This window comes from Megalops cyprinoides, chromosome 8 (assembly GCF_013368585.1).
Source record: "Megalops cyprinoides isolate fMegCyp1 chromosome 8, fMegCyp1.pri, whole genome shotgun sequence".
Lineage (NCBI taxonomy): Eukaryota > Metazoa > Chordata > Actinopteri > Elopiformes > Megalopidae > Megalops > Megalops cyprinoides.
The window spans coordinates 29,852,019-29,877,618 of NC_050590.1; the positions used below are offsets into that span (position 1 = coordinate 29,852,019).

At 38.3% G+C, this 25,600-nt stretch overlaps 1 protein-coding gene across 1 annotated transcript in view; it reads left to right on the forward strand.

The window, feature by feature from the left end:
- The first annotated feature begins 14,291 nt into the window (after positions 1 to 14,291).
- alx4b (ALX homeobox 4b) overlaps positions 14,292 to 25,600 on the forward strand; it is a 30,450-nt gene continuing 19,141 nt past the window's right edge. The window contains exons 1-2 of the mRNA XM_036535885.1: positions 14,292 to 14,637; positions 21,557 to 21,571. Coding sequence (XP_036391778.1) covers positions 14,292 to 14,637; positions 21,557 to 21,571 — 361 coding nt within the window. The remainder of the gene's footprint in view (positions 14,638 to 21,556; positions 21,572 to 25,600) is intronic.

Consider the following 25,600-nt stretch of genomic DNA (forward strand, 5'->3'; position numbering starts at 1 on the left):
CCATAAGCTCTGTAGCTATGGCTACCTGTACCACACACTGCTGCTTTTCTCTTCACTTAGTCTTATTAATATCTTTCTCAAGATGAAGGTTTAACGCACCAAGCTGCCTTCACCGAATTCATGTTAGAGGGCTGGGCTCAGTAATGTGGAGTTATGAACCTACAGAAAGCAATGAATACCTTATACTATAAAACAACTCCCATAATTCTTTGCCTGTGGAGTATCGCCTGGACTTTCCAGACCAAGTCACAGAAATAATCCTGTGATATATCTGTGGCTGCATATAGTTTATAGACTTTTCCCTCCTGTTAAAGCAACATAGGGTTGCACATATGAAGAGGACTCAGGGGGTTGGGGGGGTGGAGTTGCAGGGGGGAATCAGACAACAGCAGTGCCAACATCCAATGGATTTTCCATGAAACAATTCTCAGGGATTCAAAAGTCCACAGCTGTGGAAAAGCAGCCAAAAGAAGAGAATATATATCTTTCCTTCAAACCCATTTTTTACACTCTGAACCGAATGAGGCTAATACGGTTTTGAAGTAAATCCAATATGCGACCAGACTGTTTCAGTCCCAAATCACTTTCTTATTGAACTTGCATATCAGGTAGTCAACCCCTGTCAGGGAGCTCAGGCAGGGACTCAGGCGCAGACAGGAAGGCACAATGAACAAAGTGAGATTTAATGAATCCAAATCGATATCCGAAAACGAGGTCAGAACAGGCAAAGTAAAAAAAGGTCAAGAGGAACAAGCAGGGTCGCAAAACGGGCAGGCAAAACAGAACAAAGAACAGCTGGTGGCAAAACAGGAGGACAGAGACAAACTAGCAAAGAGCACTCCACAAACAGGGAATATAGGGCGAGTCAGATGAGGGGATGAGATGCAGGTGTGCAGGTAGGCAGGTAATCAGGCACAGGTGGGTGGAGACAGGGCAGAGAACAGGGCAGGGCTGGAACACAGGGGAAAACAGTAAACATGAGCACATGGACAGAGAAAACAAAAGCCGGCTAAGAAGCCGCCGTACTGACAACCCCATTGCTCATAAAGCTAAAAGCACTAACCCACACAATCTAAACTTGAAAGGAGTTTTGCATTTTTCAAAAACAGTAAGCTAAGATGCTTAGTCTTCAGCAAATTCCTGTCTCACGTGCATGTCTCTGAAAGAAAGCTTTTATCTGAGGATGTGTGTATGTGATTTCAAAATTTAAAGATGCCAGGAGGGTGTTCACATAGGTATTAAAACACAACAATTTCAAATTCTGCGTAAATATATCATCATTACTTTGTCAATATAATGTTCAAGCTGTATCTGTAGCCTACATTCCCTCCTATGTATGTCTTTCCATCCCATCAATTATGTATTGTTATGTTTGTTATGTATTGTTATGTTCAAAAAAACCCCCAAAAAACTCTACACTAGCTTAGCATTTCAACTTTGTACCTTACTGACCTCTTGTAATACCTACTCGTAGCATAGTGATGCACTTATAAGTTGTTCTGGATAAGAGCATCTGCTAAATGATGTAATGTAATGTAATGTAATGTAATGTAATATGGTTTTCTTTCAGATGTGGACTGTTTTGCCATTTTGCTAGGTCTAAAAGACTGTTATGGTGGAAACAAAATTATACAATAAAAGAAATTCCCACATAGTGATCTCTGGTCAACAGTTTGTCTTTTGGAGGGGAAATAATCATCTTAGTGATGAATACTGACAATTCATCTAGGAAAGCAGAGGTGAATGGTATGACTTTCTGCTTTGCTGTAAAAATGCCCTGTGGCTAAAAGAATGGGAAACTGACTGTGCAGCATGGCAAAAAGGAATCTGAATCAAAAGCAGAATCAGAATCAGAACCAAGTACAAATGTACAAGGAATTTCTCTTGGTGCAGGTGCCAACATTAAAAAGAGAACCATACGATACAATACGATACAAGCAAACCAGAAACTTCCAACAGCACTTTTATTCCTGTCGCTTCCCATCCCTTTCTGTTCTGCTGCTTCTAACCCAACATGTTCTGGTGTAATCCTGCGGCTGGGTCCAGAAGAGAGATCCTTGGAGATCAGGAGCTCACAAAGGAATGTTATACAGCATCAAAAGAATGAATGTTTCCCCTCAACACAAAAGAGAGTTTGTGCAAAATGTATGGACTCCATTGACCTGAGGAAAGCTGGCATTCAGCAATATTGTGTCAGTGCATTCTCCTTAGGAGAAGAGTGTCAGTGCTTTCTTACACTGCTCCTCCTCATTAGCAGAGTGTCAGTGCTTTCTTATGCTGCACCTCCTCAGGAGCACAGTGTCAGTGCTTTCTTACACTGCTCCTCCTCAGGAGCACAGTGTCAGTGCTTTCTTATGCTGCTCCTCCTCAGGAACACAGTGAGCTGGCCAGAGCAGTGAGAGTGAAGGCTACCCTTAGTGTAACAGACTGGATCAGAGCTGAGTCCTTCCTGCCACTCAATGACTCTGAAGATGTCATGTTATCATCTGTGATGTGTGTCCTTCTCAAAATGACCCACCCTGTAACCTCCACACCAACTTGCTTCAGTGAGGTGACACTTTGTACAAATCCAGAAGAAGGAGACAGTAAACAAGACAGCCTGGTTTTTCTTAGCACATTTTTTATCAGTTAAGCATAATAACAATAATAAGAAGAGGTACATACTTGTATACAACATCCTCTAGGCACTGCTGGCAAAAACACAAATTTTGCCTCAGCAAACTCACCAAACACATCTCTAATCAAAGCCAGCCACAAGGTGTCTGTGCAGTGAAACAGCTCCACCACCCACTGCCCAGGCAGAGACTCAATTGCCGACTGGGTACACTAAGGGATCTCAGCACTCCTCCTGCAAATTATTGTCAGCATGGGAATTGCACGAAGATTAGTCCATCACCAACATCAAACAATATCAAACCATACCAAATAATGCAGATACACAGAATAAAGGACATGGGTATCTGCCACAATGGTCAAATCTGATGGGTGAAGTGCTCAAGCCTATTTCCCACAAATGCAGCTGCCATACAGCATACATCACATTTAGTAGTTCAGACAAGAACAGTTCATCAATACATCATTTTCCTAAGGTAAAGGGTCAGGATTCCTCTGGAGCACTCAGCATTAAAAGAATGAGGAAAATGCACTTAAATTTCTCATTAACAAGTACCCGGAAAAGGGCAAAAGGGGGAAAGGGCTTCACCCCCCACCCCCTGCTTTCCTAGACTGACTGGCATCTCCTTGGGTAACAGAGCCTACTTTTTTATCAGCATATAATCCCTCATTCTATTTCCAATTCATCACAGGCTGCTCGGCTCCACCTTGATGAGAAATAAGAAAAAATATGCATTACCACATCTGATAAATCACCAAAGCCCAGTGGTTCTCTGTGGAGCAGTATGTAACACACTTATTTCTGCCTGTTACATGTAGTTCTTCTCATTAAAACAGATGAAATGTCTGGTTTAGCATTGTAAGGGGTACTGCCCGCTCACGTGTGACTAGACCACAGAGAAACAGCCTCTTTTTTCTGCGATAGGTTGCATGCTGATGTTTTTGTAAAGGTTTCATCTTTTTTATATGTGTGACCTTCAGGTCAGTGATGGGGGATTTCTGTTGTTTTTGAGTGAGTCACAAAATGAGTGAGTCACATTGACAGTCAAGGACAGACAGGGGCAGTCAGACAGATCAGTCCTTGGATGCACAGAGAAACACATCAGACAGCATTACATTTAAACAATACACTACTTCAGTTCTACATATATGTCATGCAACAAAAACCAAATATTTTAAAAAGAAAAATAAAATATATTTTAGGTGCATCAAATAAATACCACATGAAAAAATACAAACAAATCCTTTAAATCCTTAAATCAGCTGAAATTTGGCCATTGTCACTTTTTTAGAAAAGAAATGACAATTCATCTCAATATGTTGGAGATATACTCAAACAATTAAGTTAAACAACAGAAAAACAACATTATGAATCAGGAATTAATGTTAATGATAAACACTAGAGTTGGGTTATTTCCTGGGCTGTTTATTATAGACACTGAGTATTTTATTTTGCATGTCTTTCAACATGCTTTCTTAGTATCAGTCAGAAAGAGTTCTTTGAAAAATGAAAATCATCTAAATAGTGCATTAAATTAAACTCTTCATCTGAAGATAATGTGCAGTTTTCTCCATCTGTGTATGTACATTTGGAACACGCACTGAACACACATTTGATTTATAAAATCTGTTTTATCAAGCAATTTGCCCAAAGGCATGACAGGAAAGAGAAATTGAAATTATCAGCAGGCATGCCCGTAGTACATATATGTTTAAATTATATACCAGTTACTATATATAATTTCATTTGGTATTTTCTGAACATGCTTTAGAAAATAAAATATTGGAGATATGAAAATCATATTTCCTGATTAGACCTATCTATGTGTACATAAGAAGTCATAATAGTTACATTGAAACATGATTGGGTAGATGCATAAAAATTTAAATTGTTGACTCTAAAGAGAACTAAACTCATAAGGCACTGTAGACATAGGCATATGCTATAAAATTATGCATGTCATATAGACATATACCTATATGAGTTTACATGTACTTAAGTAATTATACTTTTAAGCTTTTGATAACCCTTATTTTATAAATAGTCATTCCATGCTTCAATTGAAGTTGGCTTCAATTGAACATGGCAAAGATTTTTGTTTTATTAAAATACCATGCTCAGTAAATTGGGCCCGTTATTTAAGACTGGTGGGTTGGTAGCTGAGGAGAAGCAGTCAATAGCTTTCCAGAAAAATGACACATTAGTAACTTGTCAATATCAGGAATTACAGTGCTTGTTGGAGCCCACGGCACTTACAATACTGTCAGCCTGAATAACAGTCAAAGGAATGACCTGCATAGCTCTTATAATAAAACTATTACAATAAGACTTACGGCAATAAGACTTATGGCACTTTATCCTCAAGAATAAAAGAAGCTGGAATAATGGTTGTGGTCAATGTGGACCACACTCTGAACATGCCAGTGGAAATATAGCACATATAGGCCTGTAATGTGTCATTTGGCACAATGTAGCCTTCCAAGATTTATCCTCCATTTACCCTCCATTGGCCTGGGCCCTCTCTGCAGAGTGCAGTACCAGGACACTGTTGAAACAGGAGAGTCCTGGACTGGGTCACAAGAGGACAGTGTGGCACCAGGAGACTGTTAAAACAAGTGAGTGCTGTACCAGGTGCACCAGAGCACTCCTTTTTGAGTGTTGGTCTGAAACAATGAGTCAATGTCCTGGACTCACACAATGGTTGGCTATCCATGTTTCTCTAACCTGATTTCATGCCATACAGGGCATTGTAATGTCTGCATCCAACTTCCAACTTGCATTTCCCAATAGTCATAAAACTATCGTTCTCAATAGCTTCTTTCATGTCCCAGAAGAGCCAAGTTGAGATGAGACAGGGCTGCTGGAGGTCTTCCATAGGAGCAGATGAAGACATTCACGTCCAATGACTGCAGTACTAAACATGTGCTCAGCCCTCCCCTACCTTTAATCACTGAACCTTATCCCAGAGGATCTTGGGAACAGCTGTGAGGCGCATTTCATCAACAGTCAAGTACATCAGAGGAACATGCAGTGCTGCACTTTTTTATTAGGCTGGTTGTTTCCAAGTGTTTCCTGACAATGGCCAAGCTGGAGTAGCATCATACCCAGAAAAACAGTCGTGACCACCATTTTCAGCTGATAAACCTGGTTGAGGATCAACACTTGGATATGTAACTTGGTTTAACATTAAAATTGTAAGAGTTTTATTTTCTTTTTTGCTGAAAAACATAATTCTGAGGTTTGTGTCTTTTTTAAGTGGCTCCCCCATGTATTTTAGTTTATTTGTAGCAGCTGTATATTTTTGTTTACAATGGAAACGCACTGCATGAATGCAATGATCATTTGGTAAACTTTCTATGTAACTACTTGAAATAAGTCTTTCATTTCTTTACAAAGAACCAGTCACTAAACACAACTCATACTTCCATCCGCAATCCCAAGAGGGATATCCTGCAGATAAGTATGAGATCGCAGAGATGGAGAGGGGCCAACAATACCTCACAATTAGCTATTTTGCCATGTCCACAACACCAGATTTATATTTGCAAAACATATCTAGTTACCACATAGTTGCATGTCACACTTCCCATATCAAGATGATCATCCATCATTCAGCAAAAAAAAAGAAGTTCTGCAATGAATAGAAAAAAGTAGGGCCTTGTTTTCATAAGGGAGGAACTCGTATGCATGTGAGGTAAGGGCTGGCTTTGCTGAGAGTAATTAGCGGTGACAGCAGCATGTAAACGTACAGGCACCTTTTCAGCCAGGTGAATGCCCTTTATGTCCAATCAGAGAGAGAGTGCATCACTCTGCAGTTCTTTGCCTGTGTGTTTCTGCTTTATGGCTGGTTTGCATTTGCTCTGCTGTAGTGCAGGCAGCACATGCAATCTCTGTGTGCAAATATTACATTTTTATATTACATTGTTGGCATTTGGCAGTATCCAGAGTGACTTCCATCAACTATAGGATTTTATATTGTTACACATTTATACAGCTGGATATTTACTGAAGCATACGTGGGTTAAGTACCTTGCCCAAGAGTCAGCAGCAGTGCCCCTGTGGGGAATCAAACCAGCAACCTTTCAGTTATGAGTCCTGCTCCTTAACCACTATGCGATACTGCCGACCTGCAAACATACACATACATCCGCAAGCCAAGCATGATGCTTTATATGCCACAGAGACCCAGCCCACAGCAGTGTAACACAAACTGCCTTGAACTGCATTGCAAACTCAGGTGACATCACTTCTGCCTATACCTGTTCAGAGCAGCAGCCACTTCTGCCAGAGCTGAGAGAGGGACCTCGAGATCACATGTTGAGATCCTTTCAGCTCTTAAAACACTGTGACACCACCACTCTTCTTTTTTGTCTAGTCTAGTTTAACATGTTCCATTAATTCCTTCTGGAAAATCTTCTCTCTCTTTGAATCTTGAGACCAATGCGTGAACAGCTCATCAAGTCCCTGTCTCGTAAAAGTGGTTTTAGGTAGGGCAGCAGTCAATAGAAATGTGAAGAGACTAATTTTTCAGAACTGTGTCTTTGGCCACATTCCAAGGATAGCACACATTACATAGTGAAGCATTGTCTCCCTTCTTTTCTCTCCTTTATGCAAGTAAAGCCCGGTGAATACGTTGTGCCTTTATTTCTCTTTGTAATTTACATGGCAGGCTGGTTATTCTGCTCCCAGCAGTCATGCTGGCAGAATAAGCTGCTATCAAAATACAACAGCAGGATGCTTTCCATGGATGTTAATCAGTGTTACACCAGAGAGCATTAAATAAACACTGTGTGTTCGGCTGATACTGCAGACTACCACTTGCTGAGTCTGTTGAATGCTTGACAAAACTATACAGAAACTGCAGACATCCAGTTAACAATATATATAATAACAATATGACAGGGGTAAACACCAAAACAGGGAAATTCTGCATAAATAAAGTGCACCACTTCAACACTGCCAAATGATCCAGTCTACCCATCTATTTGGATTATGGGTCCGACAGCATGGCAGGAGGATTATAGTAGTCATAATGTAAAATGTATGAAAAGCAGTAGGCTAATTCAGAGTTTAAGGTCATGTTTCAGCTGATCCTTGGTTTTCTTAACCTGACACACGGCTTTGAGTAGTTCGAGACCCTTTTCCCAACAGTGAAGAGAATGTTGTTTTTCTTTTTCATCTCAATATTCATGCTTTTCAAGTTTTTATGACTAACAGTGTAATATACTGTATATATACTGTATTGGCCAGGACCTTTAAGTAAATATTTTGTCTTAAAACAAATCCATTTTAACACAGAAACAAATGGATTACATAAACTACACAGTGAGAACTTACAAGCAAGATCCCCATTGTAATCAGTGAAGTATTTAAAAGAGAAAATTGAGGAAAGGATTCTGAAAAAGAAGACAAGTTGCATTTGAATATGCAATATGTCTTTGTGGAAATTTAAGTATGTGGTTTTATTTATATGGCAAAGGAATTTTTGAGAGGAGCTTACATAGAAAGTTTGTTATTTTATACTGGTTATTGCTTAAGATCTCCAACTGAACGCAATATAATGATTCACAGAGGAAATATAAATTCCTTGTCAAAAATAATTTTGACTGTAAACACATGCTTTAAAAATTCAAATAATTAAAAAAAACGTCAGATGTGCTGTTCAGCAGGAATACATTTTTTATACATTTAGTTTAATTGAGAATTTTATTGTCATGGTTATATTGACGACGCTTACCTTTAAAACATGCTATCCCCCTTCAGGAAAGGGATATTTTCACACCTGCAAAAACACAAACCAGTCAAGTAGGCCTACAGCAATTAACTGGTACAGTAAACCACACCAGTCAATACAAAGCTAAACACGTGTATTGTTAACCTCCATAAGCCCAAGCCTATACGACATAAAACAAACATCATCCTCTAACAAAAAATATAAAAAACATATTTCAGAGATTCCATAAACATTGCCTTCTGTTCCACGTACGCGCGTATTATGCATTAAGCGTGTTAAAAAGCGACCCCTCACCGTTGGTATCTAAACTCATAATGACCAAATTATTATAATAAATGGGACCGCGTTCCAGAGCATGTGTGATGAGAATATTGTGTAAGTCAGCAAAACTTGGGCAGGCACAAACGGCTACGTGGCTGTAAACTACATTCACAGAAAGTCTGAAAAATTTTGCTATAATTTTGCTGTCTTTACACAGTAAACTTACATATGCGTTGAATGTATTTTGGCGTCTATAAACATGAATACAAAAGCTAAAATAAGTCAGCTGAATGAATGAAATTTAATTTTAAAAGCTCACATCTAGGCCTACTCCTGCTAAAAACTTGTAACGTGTTTTAGAACGATGAAGTTATTAAACTCGCTACATAAGTAACTTATCTGAATGCATGTGACACCACACTACACTCTTTTTCGTTACGTCTCAAATGTTAAACAAAACGCACTGTAATCGCATTTAACCGCCCTCAATCCTTAAAATGTATTTCAATATATGATTCATGGACGAGTCAAATTCCTATGGATCATTGCACTTTAAATACGTTTGTCCGGAAAACAATTAAGTCCCCACCAAAGTCTGATTTCAGGGTAAATATGAGTATAACACATGAAATATGCGAGTACATCAGTAGGGGTTACATTATTTGTACCATAATTACAAAATTAGTATTGTCGTAGTATTAGTGGCAATAATACAGCTCATAATATTAGTAGCACAAACAACAACAACAACATCAACAACAACAATAATAATAACTGTTTCCTGAACAAGCTAATACACACTGAAATGAATAATTCTTTATAATTTATAATTAAACTATTCTGCGGCTTCTCGGCGTATGTACCTCAGCATTTTGGTTGATGAATTATTAGACATGTCAATCATGGCAAAGTCCTACTTAATGCCTCAGTGTCCTTGTTAAAAATAATATGTTATTCTCTTGAAACATCAGAGAATGTGTCTCACTTAAAACGTGAAGATTGATGCAACGGACACATTATTGGCACGCAGGTGCAGCGTAAAAATGACCTCATCGCTGACTTTTTGAGTCATGTTCTATAAAGGGTTATGAAGGCTTATCTACTGAAATCACATCGGATCGAATTTAGCTCTGAAAATCCCTTGAAGTTCCAAATTCTATGAATGTCCAGTTTTTCAATATCAAATTAATTCATCCCCCCTTATAACTAACACGATACATTATGAAGTTGTCTTTAATTAAAGTAGCACTCACTTGAATGAAACACTCACCTCATTTGTAATGATCGTCATTACAAACAGTACAGATGAATAATAGTATAATGATGATGATTATGAAGGTGTTAGAAACGTATTGACAGATTTTCAGTTTACATGTAATATTGTATTACCTCAAATCAGATTTTTTGGGAGATCTTGCCGTTCAGTGAAGAGAAAATAAAGCACAGGTAACGCATGCTTAATGTCTCTCAAAGGAAAATCATTGTGATTAATGAAAGTTCAATTATTTTAAGTAAAGGTCGATTTCTCTGTTGGTGGAAACGATAACAGGCAGTTTCTACCCAGCCACTGATACCCGGAGGACTTGAAGAAGAAAGTTTTTTTTTCTTGAAGAAGAAAGTTTTTCAATGAGCGGCTGTGCGGAGATGTGCTCTATTTAATTTTATAAGGGACGCGACTTTGGATAACCTTGTTTTAATCCGTCCCCTTTTATACGCCAAGTGTTTTCCTTCAGCTTGCTGAAGAAAACAGTCAATGCTCAAGTGCGCATTCACGTTTAGCGCAGAACAAGAAGAAAAAGAAAAAATCTAACAGCCTGCTTCATGGAGAAGTTTAAGGGAAATTGAAAAGGCCACATGAAACGTCTGCATTGTAAAGAATTTGTCTTTTAATAATACATAAAATGCTTAAAACCGCATATGTTTGTAGTATTGAAGCCAATAATAGTTACACAGGGGATAACATTTCATATGAATATGACTCATTTTGTTAATAAAAATAGCAACAAAAAAGAATATGAAATGGATACAAGGTCCTACTTAGTTTTCCGCGATATTTTTCTGCATATCCCCAAAAGGGTACTTCCCCGATTTGACATAATTACATTCAGTCATCGAGGATTATTTCAAAACCGAACACATTTAATTCTCCTGATTATGGTTTCTAGACAAACTTTGCTCCAAATAAAGCAAATGAATCCCAACGATGTTTACACATACTATGTGGAAATAGTGATTTTGAATCATATTTCGCTATTTGTAATAAGATTGAAGGAACATGCCAAAAACTTACTATAAGCGTTAACAGCCTACACGATGTAACACACATTTTAAGTTGCAATATATTATTTCAGTCACAAACGCCACTGATTTTCATTCAAATACATTCATTAATTTCAGAACTTGAGCCTGGAACCAAGGGTCTGAACCTCTACCAGCCCTGGTCTTTGCCGTTAACTCACCAATTAGTGCACGCTGTGCGCGCAGTGCACTCTAACCTGGAGACTTGCACGTTTCATACACGATTTTTCCGTTCTAAACGAAGCCACCTTTTCTGTTTAAGGGAGGGCCGCTGTTATCATCCATGTCACTTAGGTCACTGTAATACTATCAAGTTCCATAAATGATATCGTATATGTAGTTTCAATTACCAGATATCTGTTTCTATTATCTAGTGTGAGACAACATAGGCATCTATGATGATTTCAATTCATGAAAATTCGTTCGATTGGTAACTGACAGCTGACGCTTCTACAAGTTTTACGTTCCGTCTGTGCCAGTTGCCACCTGTCTGAAGAGTTAAGTCTTCCTAGAAATGCAGATCGAAGCTCATATTGCAATGCTGTTGGAAAAGAAAAACTCATCCATTCATGGAGGCACTTTCGGGCAATTATTTCCAACGCGGCTGATAAGCAGTTTTACAACTGCTTATCAGTTTTCAGGGGTGTGCCAGTGAATTAGAACAACTGCGTTATTTCGTATGTTTACAGCGACTATTAAAGTGTTTAGGTGTTATTAACACAACTTGAACTTATGGTAACTCCATCTGCGTTATGTTTGCCAGTGTCTACCAGTGTTGCCAGTGTCTAGGTAAGTAAAGAAAGGTAGACAAAGAGATACAAAAAACTAATGTGGAAGTCATGGGTCAGGACAAAAAAGAATTTCTTCTATTGGCTACCGGAATAATGAACGGGTTTATTAGGAATGTTTTAGATGATTTATGGTATAAATCGACATGCCAACATTAAACATTAATGCATCATTGTAATTTAATGACTATCATGGAACTAGAATTAACCAAAATGAACAGCATTTTATTTGAATACTACACTGGCTTAACTCTCCCTTTGTCTGCCACATAAACGCTGAAAGAACACACGCAGCTACATAGAACCGCCAATTTTAAAATGTACGCTCAGTGTAATGCTCCACTGGTGGAAAATTTCTGGCAAAAAATGAAAAGACATTCCAAAGCAAGAAGCACAGAAAATAGCCAGTCGTATAGTACTATATGGCTCTTGGTCCTTGTTGCGTACCGATGTGACCCGGGAGTAAATTTGTAAAGGCATAGGCAGATCATTTAAATTGGTCGTAAAGTGCTTAGTTAGAATTAGTTAGAGTTAGAATTCAGCGTGCTAAGGGCATGTTAAAGTCTATTTTAGCTCCTAATAAAATGGGAATTTTCACGTCATTTAACTTCACGAAACTGACTGAAAAGGTAGTCGACACAGGTGTACAGCACAGCACACTCAACTCCCGGCAAAAGCATGCCGGTAGTGAAATAGTGAAATGACAAGGTTCTCCATCTCTCTCTCTCTCTCTCTCTCTCTCTCTCTCTCTCTCTCTCTCTCAATCTCCTTCTACATATATACAGTATATGTACGTATGTATGTGTGTGCGCACACATACATACACACACACACACACACACACATATATATATATATATATATATATATATATATATATATATATATATATATATATATACACGGACAGGTATGCAGGTCATCTATTATGTAATAATAGATTTTATTAATTATTTTCAAAAATATGACAGGACTGAACCAGCACAACGTGGCAGAGGAAGTGTACAAACAAAATAAATAGGTTAGCAGTACTCACAAATACCTGATGCGCGCCATTATTGGCAGTGTTGCGAACTGGGTTCACCTTTGTTTTTGGATTCCCTCTTGGGTTTAAACCGCATCACTTTGCTTTCCGTACATAAGGGTTTCAAGTTTCTGGCACCAAAGGGGGAAGCGCATGGGTTCGCCTCAAGCTGGCGGAGGCACAGTTCTATGAATTATGGTTAAAGTTGGTTACACTTTCAAAAACTGACTCGTAAATAATAGCAGCTCGTAATAAATACTATTTTGAAGGACATGCTTAAGGCATATGCTTAAAATTGAGAAGGTATTGACACACGCACATGGGGTGGAAGAGAAGTCATATATTGGCTTCAAAGAGGTTGTAATAGTAACACAATTACTCATAAAATTATACCACAAATACTACACCTAATTTTGATGCAACAACAACAGTCGAAATTCTCATGAATCATGGGTTATATGCATGTGGGCACAATAAGCACCGTATTATTAAAACAGCGGCAGGGGACGATAACCCCTTTTCCTCTTATGGGAATTAAGTGCCAGAAATAATTTCCTGTTCATCCTACTATTAAAATTTCAAACATATATATTTGATCCGCATGGACAAGTTTTAAATCACTGCTCTTAGGACAGTTTTCACTTTTACAAAATAAATGTATGTCTCCTGTCGTCATAGGCCTCCATATCACACAAGGGACCGTTATTTCCCCGAGTCTTTGAAATCCATACGTGCGCGTATATTCTCGTAAACCTGCCGCTTGTCTTCCTGCTGAGCTTCTAAAGACTGAAAAAACAACCGGAGATACTCCAGTCCCTCTCTGGGATGACTATCATATATTTTAGACTCTAAACACCTATAATTGCGCGAAAATCGAGCGGGATGGAAAGGTGAAATATTCACGCAGCGTTTTCAAACAGCACATGTACAGACATATTAAAATCAGCTCAGTTCAAACGAAAATGCTCTTTTGCAGTTTTCAGATGTCTGGACAAAGTCCTCGCTTGATAAACCATTGCGAATCAACTGTGTCACAACCATTAAATTGCTCTTTCTGTGTTGCCCTTCACAGCCAATCAGTTATATATTCATATCCTAATTATATTAATGTCATGTGTCGTGTTCCCCTCCCCCCTCACCCAAATTTACAACAAAACCAGATTTTTTTCCTCTCTTCTAAGCAAAGGTCTGACCTCACTCATTCACTGCATCTACATAATCACTGAGGCCAGGTCCTTACTTAAAGATTACACCCGGAGTTCTGGGTAGCATCCTCTGCAGAAGGAGGAATTTTTGTTACTCTTCTAAACCTTAAGGGGGCTTTCTAGCTTTTGGTCAGCTTGAAGTTTCTGGAAAACATCTGAATCATTTTATAACCAACCCCAGCTGCCGCGGCAGTTTGTGTGTCCGTGTGCTGATGTGTGAGTGCGTGTGTGCATGTGTCTGTTCGTCTGTGTGAGGAAGAAGGAGAGTATCTGGTTGCTCTGCTTTCCAACAAGAAAGCAAAGAAATAAAGAAAGCGAAAAAAGAAAGAAAAAACTTTGGACAACTTTTTGCCTCACTTTTTTAGGAATGAACGCCGAGACGTGCGTTTCATACTGCGATATGACATCCATGGATTCATATTATAGTCCGTCTGCACCGCAAGGTAGGGATCACCAGGCAAACCCTTTTAGGACATTCCAAGCGAGTGACACCAAATACAGCCCCACTTTCCTGACCAACAAAGGTCAGGCTTATGGGGAAAAGCCGCGGAGCCCGTTCCAGCAGGAATGCCAGTCATTGGATGCCACTTCGGCGGAAAGCACCTTTAACAAATACCACCTCTTCATGCAGAGATCGTCTTGCAAAACTCCCCCTGAAGGAAGCAAACTCCACCAAGACAGTGGCCACAACGGAGCGCTCATCTCTTGTTATGGTGAGTACCACAAGAACTCATCAGATTTTACGTTTGTCCAAGCCACTCTGGACCCTTGCTAAGTTTGCATGTGTTATAGAATCTGCATCCCTGATCATCCTCGCCACCAATTTATTAGAACATCTCTTGGATTCATGCGTGCAACTAATCTAAATAGTGACGCGTGGGTCAGCGGAAGGCACATGTAAGAAAACACCCTTCACGATGTATGTTTCTGAAGAAGTTGTCTCATCGGTGACACTGTGACAGTAAAAATCGCACTTTTCTCAGAGTGGGGCGGGTTTTGCTGCAGTAATCTAAACAGAAAATTCCTCGTTAAACATATTCTATTCATGGCATTAATTTCGTGTCTAAACCCAGTTACACGCTTTGACACAACAACGAGAGCCTACTTGTTCGTGTCGTGCTAGAAGAGGCTTTTGAAGTGAAGAAGCTCAACTAAATCATTTCCAACAGTGGACCAAGTTTCGGAATGAAACTAAAGTCAAGGCGCTGCATTGCTGCCACTGCAGATGTCGCTTTTATTAGGATTAGAGTGTTGATAACGGCATCAAAGCATCTGCCAGTAATCAACTATTTTCAAAATAAATGCAGGGTGCTTCACAACTTACTACTGCTATTACAACCACAACCATGCTAATAACACAATTAGAAGAGGCATAATGTTACATCCTGTTTAACTTTCCCTTTAGCGATTGAATTAAATTATGTTTAATGCGATAATCTACATTACAATCCTTAATATTGGAGCTGAATCGGACAATTGAATTAACACGTTTGCAGATAGCAGCAATAAACATTGAACATCGCATTTAGATAGACAATTGTGTAATGGCTCTTAGAAATTACACTTTAATCGAGGTGAATAAGAAAAAGAAGTTTCTCCAACCAAAAAAATCATTCCAACAATAATATGCACATAACATGTTTTATAAGATGCAATGCATTAAATTCTCCACATTTACGTAGGCCTATACCTTTCCCAGATTAATTAGACAGTATCTTTTAGTTATTATTCTAGGACTAATTTGCACTAATGAGCACACCTTCTGGTTTAAGTAACTAAGATTAAACTAAACAGTCATCACCACTGGCGTCTAGAGATCAAACTGACAGAGAAGACAGCGACGCAAACCAAACCGGAAAATAAACCTCGTCCAAAAAACGCAAATAATCACAATAATGGAAATCTGGGCACTAGGGAGATTTATTACTGAGATATGGTTAAAGCGCACAGCGTCATATTCTCTGTAAAGCTCAAATCACGATCTGAGGGCCACATCGCAGCAGGTTATACACAAATCCATGAGTAGAATAGCAGCTGTTTGAAAATATGACCATAAACTCTATTATGATGGTTCACTTCAAGTACAACAACTTTAACACAGCTTTGCAAAGATCAAAAGACTTGTAATAAAGGCCTACACTAAGATTATACCTTGTAATGTAGGCTACTGTAATATCTACCATTTAGGCTACCCGACACAATTTTACCAAATCGTTTGGAATATTACAGCAATGCTTTTGTAAAAACAGTATCACTAGTAAACATTATTTGCCATGACTTATATTGTATTTGTATGTTGTTAATGACAGAATCGGTCATCATGTACATGGTGATAACAGAGAATCTCTGCTTGACATCATTTTTACACTAGTCCTACAAAATTGTATCTTTTAACATGTCAGCGTGCATGCCTGAAAACCAAAACAACGCACAATTTCTGAGAATGAAAAGGTCAGTCAAATAAACATTTGATTTTAAATTCACCCTTCCATATTTGTGACATGAGTGTCTAATAAACGTCACGGTATAGCACAGACATGCAATGCAATAAATTGGTACATTCACTACGAAGCATAAATTTTTAAGTTCAGGGAACCTGCGCATAAAAATACATTTTTGGTGTTCATAAAAGTAGGCCACAACAGCTTGCATTCGTTCGTTCGTTTTGAATCTTTGCCTTCAGTTCAGCTCCAACACCGGAAAATCCATTTGTGCAGTTATAAATTTAACGCAACTCCCGCAAAATCCAATGCTTTGCAGCGTGAGCTAACTTGTTAGAGGGCAGACCGCAACAGACAACGGGATTGAAATTGTTTGTGCAGATGGAAGACAGGAGATATAGACACATATACGTAGACCCTGTGAAGGGAAACGAAGGCATCAACATAAAATTACACACAATTGTTTGTGCTCTTAGTTTCCAAATACACCATTAACTTATACCAGTCGTAAAAATATGTTGGCGACAATACTGTTAATAGCAACGGCTATGAGCACGTCCATAGTGTGAGTCAGTTTTAAAGTATGTAAATAAACTGTGGGGGTCTTGGGTTTGTTAGACAAATGTCTTTTGCTCTAATGTTTCAAAGCGTCCATAAAACCTAGTAGTAAATGTTTGCTTTCTTAGCTAACGTATTTTCAAATTGGAACAGTGGGAGGTGAACACTGCAGTAATCCTGTCGCGATAAACATTTTCGTTTGTCTTTCGGTGGACGGATGTGAATACATTTATTTATTTATTTATTTATTTATTTATTTATTTATTTATTTATTTATTTATTTATTTATTTATTGTGGCCTGTCTTTCCTCCTAGTGTTGAACATCCTTGAAAAACAAGATGGCCCGTTAAGTTTAATAACTATGTTTATTGATATCATGATACATGCATATAATGATACACCATCTTGAGAGTTTTTGTTCCATCACTGACGCGTGGACGACAAAACTAAAACATGATTTAAAAGCCCAACTCTTTGTAAGTAGGCAATTATATAATACTTTAAATCAAAGCCGTCACTGCCCCCAAATCAACCTAAGTGGGTTATTGAGTTTTTCCAGAACTACGCATGAAATTCGTAAATGCAGTTATTAATTCAGACTGTTTTAAATAAAGTATATGGATGAAGGTGAGGCCCTTGTATTACGGGAGTAATAAGATACGTGTAATTTCTCTCAGCACAAAAATTGTCACTTACTTGCAGACCATTCATGCTGTCATTTTCCCAGGTTGTTTTGTGCTGATAATTAATATGCCTAAAACGTATTTTATGAACAGGTTTCAATACACTGTAATCAACAGAATTCTACTTAGCGTGCTTAATATATCGATGTGAACAAATTCAGAACTACAACTACATTTTACACCACCCCACACTACAAGACAGTCGGCTTTTGTGGGCGCAGTGTAGTACCTGAGACGACTTTAAATATGTTATTGGAAAACGACACAGTGGATGTTTAACAGCAAGACTGCACACCTTATTCAACCGTACGGGTTTTAACTCGAATTTTCGAATGCCCCGTCGTCTAGACAACAGTCTGTAAGTCAGCCATTAACATTGATATTTACTGAGTCGCATGATTTGCAAAGTTTTTTTTCCCATTTGCTATCCACGTGTGGAACAGAGTTTTGAAAAGACGGCTTGAGCCTCGAAACATCTGTTTCTGAAATAACATCTTCCATGTGTGTCTGAGCTGAGATGCCCAAAATATAATAACCTTGCCTCCAACTAACCTTTTAAAGCGCGTCTTGAGCAATAAAACGTTGCGGTGCGTACTTCTATCCTTTATAAAATACCACTGAATTAAAACATGCAACCCTCCTGTAATACATAAGACACTTGGACAAAAAAGTACCTATGTAGACTTCCCGTTGGTAATATTTTTAATCAAACAAGTATATCTGAGAGGGGGCGAGTACAATCAATGTAAAAATCTGACAAAATGAAAGACTCTGCCATTGAAGACTTAACCCAAGCTACTTGCAGTACACACAAATCACATATAGCATCGCCATCACCTATACACTTCATTTAATTGGAATTCCCTGAAAGTCTTTAGCATTTGTTGGTTATTATTATTGTGATTCATTTAACCCAGATTATCCACATTATCCACAAAACTGGAAAATGAAGATGAACTACAAGGGCGATGTTCCCCAGCGGTCAGAAAGGCTGTCCTAGAGCAGGATGGGCTACACTCGTCTCAAATAGAAATGTCCACAGAGGGGCGCGTGCAACGAACCATGTGCTGTCAGAGGCGACGTTGATAAATTATTTTGGGAGTCTTTGTTAATGGGGTCGATATGTGAAAAAATATGCGTCAGAATACGGCTACATATAAGAAATATGTAATACATAGTAGTAATATCTTGCGTATAATAATAATAATAATAATAATAATAATAATAATAATAATAATACATACATACATACATACATACACACATACATTCATACATACATACAGTACATTAAAAAATCACAAATCAACCAATTTAGCCACGTTTAAAAATACATTAAAGGATAAAAAGAATCCTAAGTAAGAAATCGTAAAGTATTGCAATGCAAGAAGTACGTGTAAGTAATTTGCAGTACTAAAACCCAAGAAATATAAAGTGGTTTGGAACGGCTTAAAGTGCACCACCACAAATAGCGAAACCAAGCCATTGTAGGCTTTCTTTAAACTTTGATTAAAGTATAATGCAATAAACCAATCAACCCCCCACTCCAATCTTAATAATTTATTGAAACTGATGACGTAACATAACCATTCAAATACGATTTAATAGCGGGCTGTGATACAGATGTTACACAAAAGACTCGGTTGCACTCAACTAACTTGAAGTATTGTGATGAAAATGTACGAACCCCACCTTTACAAATACCGGATTTCTTTCATGAGGTAGAGACAATGCAGCGTGATGCGAGGAAAATGGAGGCATAACAAAGCTGTTACATAGTACAGTCGAAACAAACATAAGCCGTTACCTTTTAATTTTACATTCCACGCAACTTCAAAAACTATTGACAGGCGCTAGTCTGAAACAATATTAAAATAGTACTAATTATGACAACATAATAATAATGACAACAACAACAAAACAAAAATGTTACTGCAGCAATGGCAAAATTGATAATATTGCAATAATATTGCATTATTGCATATTGCAAGAAGAAGCGTTCCCACTAATAACAAAAAGTGTTTGTGTCATGCAGAAGGAATTAATGGAACAGAATTATTCTCAATAATTTACTGAAAATACTGAGGTCGAAAAGCAACACTTTGTATATTTCGGATTCAAAAATATCAGGTAAACGATATGACTTCTCATTTGAAAGAATGACAATGCGTGCTATAGAAAATATCACGGAGAAAGAGCAAGTTACAGCCCAGTATTTCTCATTACCATAAATACGGGTATTATTCCAGTATGCTGATTTCTAGTTTTCAGTTATCGACGACCCGAAAAGCATTTACGTCTATAGTAATGCCTTCGGTTGTGACTCTTGAAAGTAGCCTACGTTTTGGATTCAAAAGACAAATGAACCTTTACCATTGCAACATCTCTGCAGGGAGGATGCTGGTTTGCGTATATCTAGTCAATTGGTGACACTTTGTTCCGTTGGGGAAGAAATATTGCCTTTCAATCTTTTTGGTACGGGTTAGTTAACTTTTCTGGCTAAAGTAAAAGCAAACACTGAATTGACACAATGTTTTTGCGAAGAGGTTACTTTCAAACGATACAGGCCTAGCTATAAACTTGCATTACACTTAACAAAGTAGCGTGACTTTTCAGATAAAATAGCATAAAATAGATTTATTATACTCTGTACAAAAAATATTTTGTTCGGATCCATGGTCACTTTCTCAGTTGTTAAACGAATACGCCTGTAAACTTTCTTTTTATATACAGAATGAATTAAAATAGCCTATTGTGACTGCTGGATGTGGCAGCATAAAGGTTATTTTGTTACACCCGACTTGAAGACAGTGAAACGCTATTACAACTGAAATATTTGAAGTAGAAAACACCCTTGCAATTAACCATACATCAAGTCCCATCATTAACAATGAGCTCAAAATACTGAATAAAATATATTTTTTCTTGACATAACAGTTCTAAAATGCCCCCAGCGTGAACTACGCAAGGACATGGGGTGGTTTATTAAATTAAACTTTACGCATAGTAATACAACGACAAGGAGGCGTATTCTGCATCTTTAAATGATTTCTGCTGATTGAACTGACAAAGTAGGCAATATTGTCTCATCAAATACAACATGGTGTCAGAATAATTAATAAAAACGGATATGACGTTTCAAAACGTCGGGAAAACCTCAAAACCGAAGCAAATACTTTAAAGACAGGGCAACCACCGTGCACGTTGACGTTGAGTTTTTGGCACTTCTTCCAACTCTTGATCTGATTAATCAACATTGTCCAATCACCTTGAAGAACATCTTCTGGTGATTTCTGCACATTTCATTGCTATTTTTTTTTTTACTACTGAGTGTTTCATTTCGAGAAAACATTTCAATTAAAAGAAATGTTTTAAACTTCCCCTTCACTTGATAAAATGAACAATACAGATCACCCAACTGAGCGCCTTGAATAATACAACACGGACATCAACGGTTGTCACATACACGTGCACCAGATCTCCGCTAGTAAAATTTACCGCCATAACGGATATAGCCCACTTCAGCCTCTGCTACTTAAATTAGCGTCAAAATGATATGAGGTACAGAAAACTACTACTGGTAAATAGCGTTGTAACCTTTTACATTCTTTGCTGAATATAATCCAAAACGCACTGTCAGTGACTTTGAATGTCTTGTTGGTAAATAATGGATGAGATTAGACAGAACAACACATTAAAATCTTGATATTGTAATGACAAACATTCAGGTGATGGAGGAAGTACGTTTCTAATGAGGCTTTCTAAGTAAAATTCAAATAAAAGTCAGATTGGACATTAACAAACAGAAACTGTGCAGCACAGGCCCATGGCTGCCAGCACCTCTTGGAGTTATGGTCTCCGTGCCAAAACAGCTCTCATAAAGAGCTATGAGGGCTGCTTTTTCGTGACTGCAAGCAATGTGAGCCAGACCTTTCATTCTTAGCTTGAGCCGTCATCAGTGATTGTTTTTTCCCCTAAAGGTGAGAGAAATTCAGAGTGCCTCTGAGATGAATGAAGGCCCTTGGCTGTATACATATAATGAAGACTATTTACCAAAATCATAAGCTAATAACCCTTTTCCCCTTCCTGCCAAGCACAGCAACAAGTTGTGTGTGTGTGCGCACGTGTGTGTGTGTGTGTGTTTTTTGGTTGGGGTGGGGGGTGTACTGTATCACTGAAAACCTACAGTCTCTGTTTTTCTTCTTGAGGTCTTTGCTGGGACTCAAGTATAAACTTACTGTTCTATGATACTTTCTCTTTCTCATCAAAACTGCATCTACCATCTTTTTTAAAAGTTTATTTGATTTTCAAAAAAAAAAATACATGGCCAAGGGAGAGAGAATTAAATTTGTAATTACTTAATTACTACTATCTATGTGGGAATATTCCATGATATGCGATATTATATTAGCTAATAACATGTATATATAATGCACTGGTGTTCCAAATGGGATTTATGCTGTTAATGTGAGAGGAGAGACTTTCAAAGGAATGTTTCTAAAACAGGCCTTCGAAACAAACCTTCAGTTTAATTGAACTGGAAGGGCTTGTTTGCAGTTGAGCAGCAATCGAGAGGAATCTGGCTCAAATTGGAAACACATTTTCCACCCCCACTTATTCATAACCAATAAGATTCGATGGTATGATAGCAATACTGTTTCACACTTCTTATAAAAAATGAAGTATTTGACTCTGAAACTGTGGGTAGGTGTTTGGGTCATGCCTGGCTTGAAGGCTTACACATGTAAAAGAAGAAAAATTGCCTACTTAAGTTTTAGAATTTCTAATATTTGGCAACACCCAAATTGCAATTAATGAATTAGGGCAACTGTGTCAATGTGATAAGATCAGTGGTTTAATAATCCAGAAGATATGGTGACTATGACACAAGCATCCATCCATCCTCAATGTCCATTTATAGATAATAAGCATGCTACTGATTAGGGCAAGCATTGACTGATGGTGTATCATGTTCTGCCATGTCAATGAAAGAGACAAAGATTCAGTCTTACAACAGTTTGCTTGGCTGTTGCATGGTGTAATATGTTTAAGCTAGTGTTATATTTTTTCTATACATGGTCATAGTAGGTTTTGTGATCACTGAAATGAACAAAACAGAAATATAAAAAATATCCTCCATACTCGAACTGTTTCAGTTAAAGCTAAGGAAAATATTCACTGCAGATGGATTAAGTGTGGTCCTGTGAATAGCAATGTGTCAAAGCACTTTACAACATGGAGTCTTGTATGAAGGTGGTTGTAATAAAGGTTGTGATGCAAATCAACCTGGCATCTGTGTGTCTCAGAAGCTGTCACAAGTGTAATTTTATTTAATTTTTTATTTCACCAATTCTCTTCTGTAGTCCTCCATAGAAAATTCCACTGGGACATTTTGAGTTATTACTGCAATCAGACTTCTGCAGGTACGCTGAAATTCCTGGTGCCGAACAGAATTTTCTTTATTTCCCAAGAACACTGCAGAGCCCTTTGAAGATAATAGCCAGTGCTGCTTTAGGAGGGTTTGTTTCTCCTAGTGTTGAGCTGAGTCTACGATTAACCCATATAATACATACCCTGGCTACACTATTGTTTGAGAGAAAGGGCTTTGTTGGTAAAACCAAAGGGACCAACAGAATAATGGCCCTGTCACCTGAGAAGGAGAAAGTGATGTTTATTTCATGTGTGGTATTTCAAGGTGGTATTTAAAGACAGGGCACTTATTACATTAATTTAAAGGTAGAAAATAAAAATGAGTTCATCTATTTTAACTAAGTATACGGTACTGCATCATCAAAAAACATGAGAGTTATGATGTAGGTGTGGATTTTAAGTAAGGACATATTACCTTACCAGGTAACAGTATTAAAGCACAGTATTTAGACAGCTGAGTGTCTGTGTACTCCAATAATACACACACAAAAGGTGAGTCTGGAAAAAATGATTTGAGATTGTCTGGACTTCTGAAAAACTTACTTGTGTTCGAACAGCAATATCCCTACAGTGGGCATAGACTGAAGTAGCAGCTGAGTCTCTACCTGACAGCAGTGAACCAATTCTGCAAATTGACCAAATGTTCAGAAGTATTCAAGAATGTGCCGGTATTAGAGGAAAGATCTCCCATTAAAACAAATCAGCTCATAGTTACTTTTTCATATTTTCAAAGACAGCCCCCAAAACCTTAGGGAGTCTTTGAAATGCCAAGAGGTGAACAGTTTTTATGTAACCTCATTACACAAATGCGTGGTACAAATAAACTAACAGTCAGCAATGGGGTGTTTGGTTAGGGTTGAGTTTCAGATGATTGAGGGTGCTTACATGTAGGGCAAAAGCTACAAATGTTTTTGCATGTCTGAGTGTTTACATAAATCTCTCTTTGCAAGGCCCCCCCTTCAAAACGAGTATCGTAATTATTTCAGCAGCCATTTCAACAGAGTTGACAATGAGAAAAGCTATTTACCAAAGCGAGGCAGAACATCCTGGCATGGAACATGTTTTGAGATGTGGCATCAGTCAAAAGAATGTGGAAGGCCATTGTTGCCTTGCAACATGAGGATGCTGAATCAGTGAATGCTGTTGGTTGGAACATGGGATGCTTCAGTTTGAAGACAGGCCTACCTTACCTCAAGCAGGTTTGGTGACAAACGTCAGAGATTGATTGCATCCCTGGATTCAGTTTCATTATAAAAACATAACATCTCTGTGATGGAGATAATAATGAATTGTACGATAAGAGATGGTGCTTAATGAACAGCACTGTTTCAGAGGGCTGCTGGGGTCTCACAGTGCACATCTGGGCTGCAGGGCTGAGGCGTGGAACTCAGGCCACATATGATGCGGGTCTTTCTTTCTCTGCTCTCCCCATGGGGACAGGGGTCATCCCTTTCATCACCTGCAGTGCTGGCAGTTGCTCCACTAAGAGGCCTGCAGAATACACTGAAGTCTGGGGACATAGTTGTGGTGCTGGCCCAGATGCAGGCTCCTTTCCAGCAAGTGTCTTGGTCTTCTGAGCCCTGGCGCCTGGTCATGTCAAAGCTGTACTCCACTGATTTTGAAAGAAATTCTTTGTCATAGTGAAAAAAATCACTGGAAGTAAGTAGATAAATATAACTGGACTAGACTGTATAAAGAAGCAAAAACAATTAGTTTAAGAAATACAACACCAATGGACACCACCCCCTGTACCTCTAATCACAGATATATATCTTTTGCCTATTCTTTATGACATACCTGTAAAATTAATGTATTTGTTTTCCATATACTAATATCAAAAGAATTGTGGCAAAACAAACATTTTCCTTAGTATGACAGAGAATTTTAGAACAAAGCATTAAAATACTTGGCTGGGATTTTTTTTTAAAAAGCATAATGCAAGTGTGTGTGTGTTTGTGTGTGTGTGTGTGTGTGTGTGTGTGTGTGTGTGTGTGTGTGTGTGTGGAAAGGTCCTGGGGAGGTGATGTCACAGCATATGAATTCACCAATGTCTAACACATTGTGGAAATACCTTGAGGAGTGTGCAAGTGTGTGTCTGATCATGTGCTATGGATATACTTATGAGAGCCAAGAAGGCTAAGGGACAATGAGCGCAACATGTCACCAGGAACAGCACCAGATCCTTGCTCTCCATGGCCGAACAGTCACTACATTCATCGCCTGGGGACAGTGTAGCTGGGGAGCTGTTAGCAGAAATTAATGTTCCAAACCTCCAATCATCACATTAAGATTATTTTTTATATCCCTCTCCCTCTTCCAAAGAACAATGCCTTTTTTCCTTCTCTTTTTTCTCATGCAGTCCCCCCCCCTTCATGATTCTAGCCAGTACTCTCCAAGGACCGGTCAGAGAATGAACTTTAACCCCTACTTCCTGCCATCTCCTTTCGAGAGAAGACATCCCCCTCTGAGCAGGCCAAAAAAGAATGGATTCGAAAATGAAAGCAAGCAGGGCAGCGTGTTTGGATTCCTGCTCTCCATGTTGACAGCCGCTTTCCGTGTCTGA